Here is a 12072-nt window from a genome sequence, read left to right as displayed (position 1 = left end):
GTAATAGTGGCTTGGGGAATGGTTTGCAGACGAGGATAATGAAGTATTGCTCAAATTCGCATTGGAATGCACAGGACTAGAGTGAGTAGAATTTTGTAAATTATATCCAATGTTAGCCGATTGATTGGCTAATTGTTTATCTTTTTCATAGTTTTCGGCTAATGTACGAATTACTAAACTATTGATTCGTTGTTTTAAAGTTTGATTAGCGCTACTTAGCCGTTCCGTTGGTGTAAAAGATGGAGAATTAGAATTTTGAGAATTTATTTGAGAATTTTGGGGTGACTGCTGTTGTTGATTTTGATTACTATTATTTAAGAGACCATACGATGAGGCTAAAATTGGATTTGGGCAGTTTTGTTCACAAAGATTCTCCAGTTTTAACTCTGACATTGGAACATAGTTATCAAATCCAGAATTGGGTTCTGAACGTGACTGTAAAACATCACTATTCTCTGTTATGTTTGACACTGGAGCATTAATTTTAAAATTTGGAGAAAAAGTATTGTTATTAATATTATTAATAATGTTTCCATTATTTCGAGATATTTGTTGGGTATTATTGTTTTGACTGTTGTTGCTTACATTTCGGGATACTGATGATAGCAAACGCTGTTGCAATGCGCTTACTGGTGGCAGTTGCTGTTGCTGTTGTTGTTGTTGAGATTGCAATTGCGAATTGTTATTCATTGCATTATATTGTTCTCGTGATTTCGCTTGCGCCTGTTGTATGTGAGAATCACTGAGTTTTGGTTTTTGCAGTAAAGTGACTAGATTTGCTTGTATGTGAAAACAATCTGAAAATAATCTAAGAAACGTCGTTAAGTCCCCAGGTGTTTTAAACATACGTAAGCATTGCTCATGTGGAAATTTTGTTGTAACCAATTGATATAAAGAATCTACTAATATAGGACCTTTTATTTCAATACATTGCGCTAAAAAGTCAAGTATCTGTTGAGTCGCTTTAGTATCAATAATAGTCTCCGGCAAATGTAAACGTTCACTTGGCGGTAAATCTTTCATATCTTCACAGCCCACTAAAACGACATGGTCATCTACAACTTTAAAGGTGTCAGGATGTTTGAGTAAAAAATCCGTAAATTCTTTTATATGTTGACCTACAATTAAAATTTACTTATTTAAAAAAAAAAACAATCATTTTTTTCGACAAACGGTTACCCGATATATGACGCACTTGAGGTGATGCTTGTGAACGATGTCCTAAAAGACTTCTTACCGGCACTTCAACCCCAATACCATATAATAGCATTTTTTTCTTAAAATATTCTTTAGCCTCTTTAATATAATCCCTTCGACCTCCAAGAGTACCATCATCCGTCAGACTGTTTTGGTACGAATTCACTTGCACATAATCACCATCAACCAAGAAAATTGATGGATACTGAGCTAAAAATTTTTTCAAACCTAAAAAGTCAAAGAATATAGGCTAGTTATTTTGAATCATTGTTTGTGTAAAAGTTTATATAGAATAAAAAATTCTCATTTAATGTTGTTATTAAGTTATTTTGTTTAAAATAACATATATATAGTACAAAGTCGCTATATTAAGTAAACCCATCTGGCAACACTGCAATTTTAACAAGGTGAGAATAGTAATGATAGCAAGTCTTTAAAACTTCAGTTCTGATATGATCATCGGACCATGCGTATGTGCTGGTGCGATCATCGGACAAGTAGTCAACTTCAAAAAATTCAATGACAAAACAGCAACCGTCAGTCGTCCAGGTGCGTTACCGGTCTATGAAAACGAATTTTTGATGTAGATTGGCATAGCACCTTATTCAACTCGTGTCACAATCGATTTTTTGAAGTGATTGGTCAAAAAATGGACTTTTTTTCTGGGGCTACTTGAAGTAAAAGTTGTATTTCATCAAGCCAAGGACGCTAAACGAACTTAAGTTTAATGTGTGCAATAGCCGCCTTAGCTTCCGAACCATAAGCATATACGATTGAAAATGTCAAAAAAAAACGGACTCATTATGCCATTTTAGCTAAAAGTAGCCACTTGCACGATATAATCTGTTCCTCGTATCATGAAAGTGATGTAATCTCGATAAACAAAGTTAAATGATTTTTTAAATTGAACAACAGTATTTTTTTTAATTTTTTTTTTTGTTAAGTGAATCTACTTCACCAAATACAAGTATAGCAAACACAGTATTTGCTATTTCTTTTGGTATGCAATGTACTACACACATGTACTTTCTAAATGTGATAAACTCAAAAGATGATGTCTTGATACTAGTAATGAAATAAGTTGTATAAAAGATACAGGATAACCCAAACGCTTCCTAAAAATTCCTTACTTTATTATTGTAAACTAAGGCATATCCTAATCAAAATTTTTAAATTTTTTCAGATTTGTATTTGTTTATGTAGTAAAAATGCTCCAATCTAATTGGACTGATTTTTTTAATTCTTTAGCAGTTGGTTTAGGTATTTGCAAGGACTCTTAGCACAGGGTTTTTTATATGTACCAGGTTATAACAGATGTGTAGCCAAGCATTGTCATGATGAAACAGAAAAGTTTTTCTCTTGTTCATTTCAGACACCTATTAATCAACTCTATAACTCTATCGCCTGAATTACTGGCAGTAGAGAATCAAAGATTATAGCAAGTGATAAACATGCAATCCCATTAAACACCCAGCATTACTATCTTTGTATTTAAACGCGGATTCAACACCACTTGTGGACACATATATTTATGAGAAACTCTTTTTTCATAAAGCATATACATTAGGGTGCCATTAATTTTCGAAAGTCGGAAAATTGCCCGCGGCACCCCCCAGATCGGTTCATTTTACTAAAAAAATAATCTGTGTAAAATTTTAGTTCAATTGGATAAGTGGAAGTGGTGCCCCAAGAGCCTCAAAGATTGAAAAATAACGATTTTTTCCATAAAATTCATCTTTGATTGCTTATATCTTCGACATATTTAATTTTACATAAAAACTGTCTTCCTAAAAGTTATAGATATATTTAAAGAAAAAAAATTACCCATATACCTTAATGGCACCCTAATATACATACTTGAAAAACTTTTCATTTTTGTTTCAAAACCGTATTGAATATGAACATTTTTGGTGTTAATTACCTTAACTGAACAGAAAACACTTAACCACAATATCTTTTGTTGAGGAATTTTTGATGTCAGACAGGAACAGGAGCCACCTTATGACACAACGCGAAGCCGGATCACAAGAACATTATCCACATGATCACCGGCTTTTTCAGTGAACAGTCGAAAGTGAATAAACTATTTTCCGATAGTTAACTAGAGTCCAACACTTTAGTCGCTAACTATAGGACAAAATAAAATTACTTAATTTGTTCTGGTAACTTTAGAGCATTACAACAGGTAATAGATATTTCCGAATGGAAATACTAATATTTGTATCAATAAGCGATTTTAAACCAACTTCTTTGTCTTATTAGTAATACTAACCCCAGAGATATTAATTGAAACTTATTTTGCTCTATTTAGCAGACGATAACCACTATATCGTACTAAGAAAAAAAAAAAGAATTACCAATCATATCATTTTTTCTAAGGCTAAAATAGTATAAGAACATCTAACACATCTGACTTATATAATCTATAATGAGGTAATTTAAAACAACTTATATGTGTCATTTGATTGAAGTGGATTTAAATAAAAATAAATTTAAAAAATCTATTTTATTTATATCAGAAGAAAGATTATTGTAAACCACCTGGTTACGCGCTCTGCCGACCTCAATAAAAACTAGCAACAGTCAAGGTGTACAGTTTTCAGTGTATAGTTTCTATTTACGAATAGCATTCGGTGAGCATCAAAATTCGACTATTTTTGAAGACATTAATAATTGACAATGAAATTACGGATTAAAAGGTGCAAATTCTCAAATTCACAGTAGAATCGGGACTGACTTCCAGAAGAATCATGCTGTATATTCGGAGAGATCGGACCTATATTGCACATATAATTTGTTGAAACTTGAACAAAACATCAATTTTTATCTGTACTGTTAACAATATTAGTTAAATCACTTCAGGAAAAGTAGACAAAATTGATCAACTGAAAGGAAGATACAAAATATTTTTGTGTTGACTCGGTAAAAATTTAGAAAGTTTAAATGGATTGGAAAATTTTTATATAGTCACAATATATTGTAAATCTTGCACTATTCGACTAAAATATCAAAAATTTATATTTTACTTTCCTTAAATATATTAAAAAATAAAAATCTCTATTTAAAACAAAAACCCTTTTTGGCTTAAATTTAATATTACAAAAAATATCCTTACACAATTTATGAGTTAAAATATAAAACGCCATAAAGTGGAAAGGTGCCTTCATAATATTGTAAAATATGGATTACGTGGAAGGCAAGAAAAAAAATGCGGCCAACTAAGTGTATAAAAAAGAACTTTACTACACATCTATCTAACGAATTGGGAAGGGTAGCAGAAGTTGCTCTTGCGAATATTGCCTAATTATTTATGTAGAAGCTTCTTTGAGATTAAGTATGTTAATAAAGTTAAGTGCACAACTACTTTTTGGCTTTATCTAATATATTCAGTGACGTATTGAATGGGAATCAAGGGGATAGATTCGTTTAACATTATAATCTAAACATAATAAGAACTACACAAATATTAAAAAATCCAATGCTTACGTTAAAAATCCAAAATTCAAATGACTTACGTTTTATCCAATTCTTATTCGGCCCGAATAATCGAATATATGTTTTTTAAGAGATAGAAATGGTCAGCTAATTAATTACAGCATAACTAAGTCATCCTTCAATAGATTGAAGGATTTCAATCTATTTTCTTTCGGGTTCAAACTTTAGATAAATTTGTTCAGACTTCTACATTCGATTATAGTTAATAAAGCTTAAAAACATCTACATCCAATGTAAACTTTGGAAAAAATAATTTTGAACAGATGGCCGCAACTCCGATTTTCCGGGTGCAAATCTGATTTTCCGAGCCCTTATCAAACAGATTTCAATACTATATATTACATTTCAATATTCTGATATACCATTGTTCTGGAAACATTCGGCTACACATAAAGGGCGCCAACAATATTGCATGTCATTTTGTAAGCTAACACGCATAGAATTTTTCTATTTTTGCAATCAATATAAACAATTACAACCCGATATAGAAAGAACCTCACTATTTTAATATACTGTGTGATGGCGAAAGTTCTTCAGAATATTAAAATAAAATCTTACTAACAGATAAATTAAGCAAAAACATTGTATAATAATATGACATAAAACAAAGTATCAAAAAAAATAATTTAATACTGCTTCTCTTAATTTAATTTTCCTAGGTGTAGCAATGGACGTCCAGGTATACGCTATTAAAATATATGCATATATTTTGTATTTTGTATAGTGTATGTTACAGGCCCTATAATCAAATGTATTATATTAAATTAAATTATTTGTTTAATTTATTCAGATCATGTATCATTTTACTGGCTTCTAGTCTATGTATTTTGGTATCTAAATAAAATTAGAATATAATAGAATTGTAAATACACATATGTATACATATATATGTATAGGTATATATATGTATATGTCATTTTTATTAATTTGTCTTATACAATAATTTTGTTTAATTAATGCTGTGCCAAAACCAAACTTAGTGAAGATGTTCGATAACATAGTTTTTTATATAAGCTACCACCACCCATGTGCCCTAAATTTATTGCAATTGGGTTTGTTATGTAATTTATTGATTTACGTGCCTACAAACATGGATGGTACGGATTATAAAGTTTAACCAAAACAAAAATATTTACTGCACATAAAAACTAAGTTAACTACGGCACGCAATTTTGTACGTGAGCCCTTCTTTTTATTTTCAAAATAACTAACGTTCATATGCATTGGGACTGTATATATATTTACATAATGATGTGCTTTGAGACTATGTAAGACTAAATATTTATAAATAAAATCTTAATATTTTCTGCACAAAATTGGGTTTTGCATGTAAAATGTGAATATACATATGTACAACATACATACATATGTACTTAACTATGTAAAAGTATTAATACTTGTGTTACATCTAAAATACTTAAAATTATTCACAAAGCTTTAATATATTGTAAATATTGTAAAAGAAATTAGAAGTAGTTGAGATTAGGGATTCAGAGAATCCGGTTACATGCTGAAAAATTCTGTATCTTGAAAACTTAAACACTTGCTATTTAGATTTATGACGCACTCTTACTTTTAGATTCAAGCATTAACTTATTCGAAATCGACTTTTTTATTCGCAATTCCAAAATGTATCCATATAAAACAAGCAATAGTTGCTAATATCTAACATTATAGATAGCTTCTTTCTTATATATCGTAAGAAGAAGATAGCTTCTTCTTAATATCTAACATTATAGACAGTTTCTTTCATCCACGTTTGGATAAAAGAAACTAAAATCCCAATATAAACTATTAAGAAAGGTTTTTATCGAACAGTAGTGAAATTACAACAACAAAAACATTTTTATTATTTTCAATTAATTGGATTTTTGACCATATTACTCATTATTAGTGGTTTTGAAAATATTTCTTTCATTTAATTATTCAATTATATTATTATTATATATTTAATTATATATAAATTATTAAAATATTTTTTTTGAAAATGCAAGTATCAAGGGTTGACCTCGTGCCCTGCCAAATTTGAAGCTTAGAGTCAGTGTTCATTAACCAACTGACCCAAAGTGTTTTGTTAATTTGGAATGAACTTATTAACAAATTCATTTGCTGTGTTGTATTAGAATAAGGTTATAAAGCAGCTAATTATTTATATTTTTTTATTTTTAATTGTTAAAATTCCATACTATATCTTTGTATATTTCTCTCGTACACAGTCTTTTACTTATTAAAAACATTTTAATATTTCTTTTTTATTATCAATTAATAAGAAACTATTATAATAATAATTTTTTTTTTTTAATTTATGAATAAAAAAATTTAATACAATTGATTATGTTATCATTTGGAACTAAAAAAATTTTATCTGCTTTTATTCATTGGCCAGGGCTAATGGGATTACTAAGTTGTTTTCATTTGCACTATCGTTTTCCATTTTGAGTTCATTTCAATGCACAATTATATTGTTTTCATAAACAATATAAAAACACAAAGTTGACTTTTAAACCCATTCAGTTGATTCGGTGGGGTTGAACACAATTATGTTTTTCGTTAAAACACATTAAACAAATTTAATGTGTGAATCCAGACATAGCTTAGTTAATTCTACATATATTTGAGTAAAAGCAATATATTATTGAAAGCCTTTCCTTATTATGAAACCTAAAAAATTGTCATACTTAACTGTGATTAAATAAAGAAAGGCAAGTATCTGCCTCTACTTACTCTCTTGTCAACTTAAGATAATAAAGTAATATTAATAAAAAATTGTAGCGGAATATATTAAAAAACATATCACATAATATGTTTATATATATTGGTTCCCGTGGATCCCTTTAGGAGCAAAGGGCCATACAAAATATATTTTACAAGTAAATAATAATCAAATAATAAGATTTAATACTACAACTCTGAATTGTAATTCTCATTTACCTTAAGTTTTGCGATTAATATACATTGTAAAACTCAAGGTATATTTATTTTTGCAATACATAATTTGAGTAAGAGATTTAAGCCATTTGTTTATAAGACCTATAGGAATTAACGTTGTATCTGTACTATTTCCTACTCAACTCGTTCAAACATACTATATTACCTAGAGTAATATTATTACTGTTTGTAACTATTTTAAAAAAAAATATTTTGTAAAGGCCATGTTATGTAGAGTGTCATGCGCTCGTCAAAATTGTCTCTTTTGGACTTTGACGAAAATGCATGTTATGCAGAGTATCACAAAAATTGTAACAATTTGCTTTAAAAAGACACAAAAGTTGACATTTATTACTGAATAACACTGCTTTGGCTAAGTGCCGAGGCACAGATATACTCGGTTCTCATGACCAAATTATAACCGTGATTTTGTTTTTCTCTCACTCTCAATTCTATAATTTGCATTGAAAACAACAAGTATGCTCATGACTAGCTTATGACACTCTACATACCACGGGCCATAGTTGTAGTAAGTTCTTGACGTTGAAAGTTACCAAGTAACCAAAGTTAGTTCCATCATGAGATCTGATAATCAAAAAATATGAATTGCTTAAAAAATTTCAATTTGTATTCAAGATTAACAACATACGATATTCGCATGGAAATCAAAAAGCTGTTACAAAAACAGAGAAAAGCATATTAATAGATTTAGTTCTTTTTCCCAATATATTCCCATTGCAATTCGGTACTCTTCATTCTATATTTCTCTTTCGTTTTAATTTGAATATGATTTGTTAAATTCCTTTAAATACGTCTTTATGTCTTCGATTGGTTGCTTTCTGGTGGTAAATTTCAATCCACTTATTTACTTGACCTCATTACTGAAAGTATAAAAGCTATCCTCAATGTTACATCAAAAAAATGGCTAAAAAAATATTAAAGTTTTTTTCTAATCTAACTAATAATTTTTTTGCTATTATTCGAATTTTTCAATTATTATAAATATTAACTTTTTCTTTACTGTATTTTTGCTTTTTCGATCTATAGGATGTCGATCTATCTTTTCATCAGCAAGCTAAATTTGCAATTTAAGACTTATTCGAAACTTCACCGATCTATTAAAAGTTTAGGAAGATCGAATCTATAATGGATAAAATCAGTTGAATATATTTTGAAACGATAACGCAAATTTCTGGCTGGATACGACTATATTTAAAAATATGTTTTTGCATTGAATTTTACATGAAAACTCCTAAATATAGATGAAAATATATTGGGTATAGCCAAAGCTAACGATTTATTTTCTTTTATACTAGATTAGCACTATAAAAATTAACTCGTTTGATAATAAATGTCATTTTTAAATAAAATGGATACAACAATGAGCTAGAGGTTCAGTAATTATATGTACAAACAATATTCTTGAGAGAATAATCAATTTTTCTTGATAGAAGTGATTTTAATCCATAAACCTCTGAATGCCTGTCAATGCGCCCCTCAAAAGAGCAAATCAACTGAGACAACACTCAATAGTAAATTTGTTTAAACGCATACTAGTTTACAGAGAAATCAATATATAAAGGGTTTCCTAGACAAAGAGAATGCATTCCACAACACTATCTATGATACAATAAACGGTGCACTCTCAGGATACAATGTGCCATTAATGGATAACATTATTGTTATCCATCTAGCCTGCAAAGAACAACATATAGCAAAAACAGTCAGAGATTGTCCTTCAGGTAGTATGCTATCACCAATATTATAGGCATTGGTCATAAATAGTCTAATCCAATCCCTCACGGATCTGGAATATGAAGTTTTTACCTGGGAGATTACTTAGCAATAGCTGTTAAAGAAACATGTGGACATATTCTATCTCACCTGCTGTAGACCTTATTAACAGTGGTTCAAAACTGATCTGCTACTATTATACTAGACAGAGAGAGTTGAGAAGATAACACTGAACAGAAATCGGGATCGGCAATCTGCAACTCCGAAAACTTTATATCAGTCAGGCTGACTATCACACACAGACTATAAAAATTTATGGTAGACATCGACTAAAAGAAAATTTAAGACACAAAATAATCTTCATGTCAAACTGTCATGCTTTATGCTCTATGTTATTAAAGCTTTATGCTCTATGTTGATAAAATATATACTGGTTTAGGAGACAATATGTGTCTTAGCTAAAACCTGGCAACTACAAATCAAGGGGATTATACTGGATATAATAATTTTGAAGGAAAATTTAATGGCAAAAAAGTGGATAAATTAGCCAATTCATGGAGCAAACAAGAATCACTTCATAAGTTTGATCAAATTGGACTTCACTAATTGAGTTAACCACAAGTGGTTTAACTATACAAAACTCTTCCAGAACTACTCACAGAAAAGTGCAAATATATCTTAAATTGGAACAGATCAGACTAAAGTGATAACCGCAGATTAAAGTGATAACCGCAGTGATGCTTTCTAAATAAGCATGCGGTGTGGTTAGGACTTTCACCAACCAACGAATGTACACTATGTATACAAAAATCTTTACATATTCTTGGAGCATGGCATGTTTTTATAGAATATAAGGGAAGTTTTTATAAAGAATTGATCCACGAATCAGAGTGGCCAAACATCGATTTGGAAAAGATTAAGACTTTTCTGCATACAACTGAAGTGCAAGAAATCTTTCGAGAATTTAGGATAGAGCAGGATGCAATAGTTCATTAATGAATGCAGTGTCACAAGTAGCTAATGTTCGGCCCACCAAAATATTATGCAATACAATTTCCAAATAGATTAGTCTGTTAATAATCTGAATAATAATAGTTACCAGATTGGCTTCCTCCAGCAATTTGACGCATTTCCTTAGTAAATTCTTTGTTTCCAAATTGGCACGATAGATCATGTACAGTGCGTGGCTCACCTTTGTCCAGCAAACGCTCTAAGAAAAACAACAACGTCATGTTACGTGCCATTTCATACTCCATAGATTCCATTTTCAGTAAGGCAAAAATCACAACCTGTGTGTAAATAGTTTTTTGCTAAGCGTAAAAAATTTTTTATTCTTCTCTTATTTTTCTAATTTTCCAGTTAAGAATATTTTTATCACGATTGCATATGAATGTTATCCGTTTATCTATAAGTTACTGTTTCACTGTTACGTAGTAGTGTTGTTGCATTCAGTTGCTTTTATCTGTAAATAAGAAATTTGATATCACATTTTAATTTTTGCCACCTTTGCAAACTGCAAATATGAATGAAATTAATTATGTAACCAATTTATTTAATTTAATTGAACATTACAATCCTTTTGGGAAGAGGAAAAATAAACTCTATATTCTGCCATCTAAAGAGGCGATATCTCACATATACTTTCAAACAATAACGGCCTCATTACCGATTCGCAATTTGCGAATCGAAATCGGTAAAAGCAACAAACAGTAACAAACATCAGCTGCTATAGCGGCGAAACCATCTTCGTTAAGTCCATAGATCGCACTTGAAAATAAAGCTCATAATAGACAATTGAAGGCAACAAACAAATAAATTGAGCAAAAATGTTAGAACGTTTAACATAGTTCATAACGAGAGAATAAAGAGATAAACTTTGTTTACGTAGAATGATTTATTAAATTTTATGTCAAATTTCATTAAATTAAATTGAAGTTAGAAATAATCTTATGCATATAGAATTCATTTATGAATTTTTTTTATAACAGTTGGTATTTTTTATTTACACACAGACGGGATCAAAATGGTTTACTACATGCCAACACATAACACTTGCATGAGTAATTTATCATTCTACAAATATTTCGTACTGAAAGTTAGTTCTACTCAGCCTAAGGTTAAAAAAAGTGTAAATTTTGTAGCAAATTTTTATAGGGCAAAAATTTTAATGTCATTAAATTTATTATATAGACTCATTCATATATCGTATTTACCTTTTAGTTTATTAGTTTATTAAATTATTAAAGTGTTGATTAAAAATATATATTATAAGTGCACTTATTTTATTATAGTTTGCTTTAACAGTTATAAAAAATCCGCAACGTTTATATCAATACTGTATTCTGTTTTATTTAATTTATGTAAATTTTGATATGTATGGAAACGTAATATTAGATACATGAACGTGAATAAATGCAAACCAATACGTCGTAATTATTCTGTCTTTTTTATTAATACCGGATTTTAAACCATATTTAAATAGTTTTGAATATTTATTATATATATATCACAAGAATTAAAAATCATTAAACAATTACTTCACATTTGCCCGCATTCTTAAAAAATTTATATATAACAAGTGAAATCTTACACGACTGACGGACAATTTAGTCAAGCAGTGCAACAAAAAAATAATCACAGCGAATTAAATTTCCCATATTCTGGGCATAGCTCGAGGAAATTTTCTTAAGTTTGCTGTACAACACTGGATACATTTGT

General features: G+C 29.6%; 1 protein-coding gene across 1 annotated transcript; it reads right to left on the bottom strand.

The window, feature by feature from the left end:
• Nucleotides 1-6: 6 nt before the first annotated feature.
• On the bottom strand, nt 7-11019 carry LOC119682545 (egalitarian protein homolog; the record flags this gene model as incomplete). The annotated part of the gene is made up of 4 exons (XM_038096008.1): nt 10927-11019; nt 10454-10816; nt 1180-1425; nt 7-1118 (listed from the first exon to the last, which is right to left on the bottom strand). Coding segments are annotated over exons 2-4 (1524 nt in total), but the record flags the coding sequence as incomplete, so codon positions are not given.
• Nucleotides 11020-12072: the final 1053 nt, after the last annotated feature.

This window comes from Teleopsis dalmanni, chromosome 2, assembly GCF_002237135.1.
Source record: "Teleopsis dalmanni isolate 2A chromosome 2, ASM223713v2, whole genome shotgun sequence".
NCBI lineage: Eukaryota > Metazoa > Arthropoda > Insecta > Diptera > Diopsidae > Teleopsis > Teleopsis dalmanni.
Note: the sequence above shows the minus strand (reverse complement) of the source record. Positions and strands in the feature narration are given on the sequence as shown.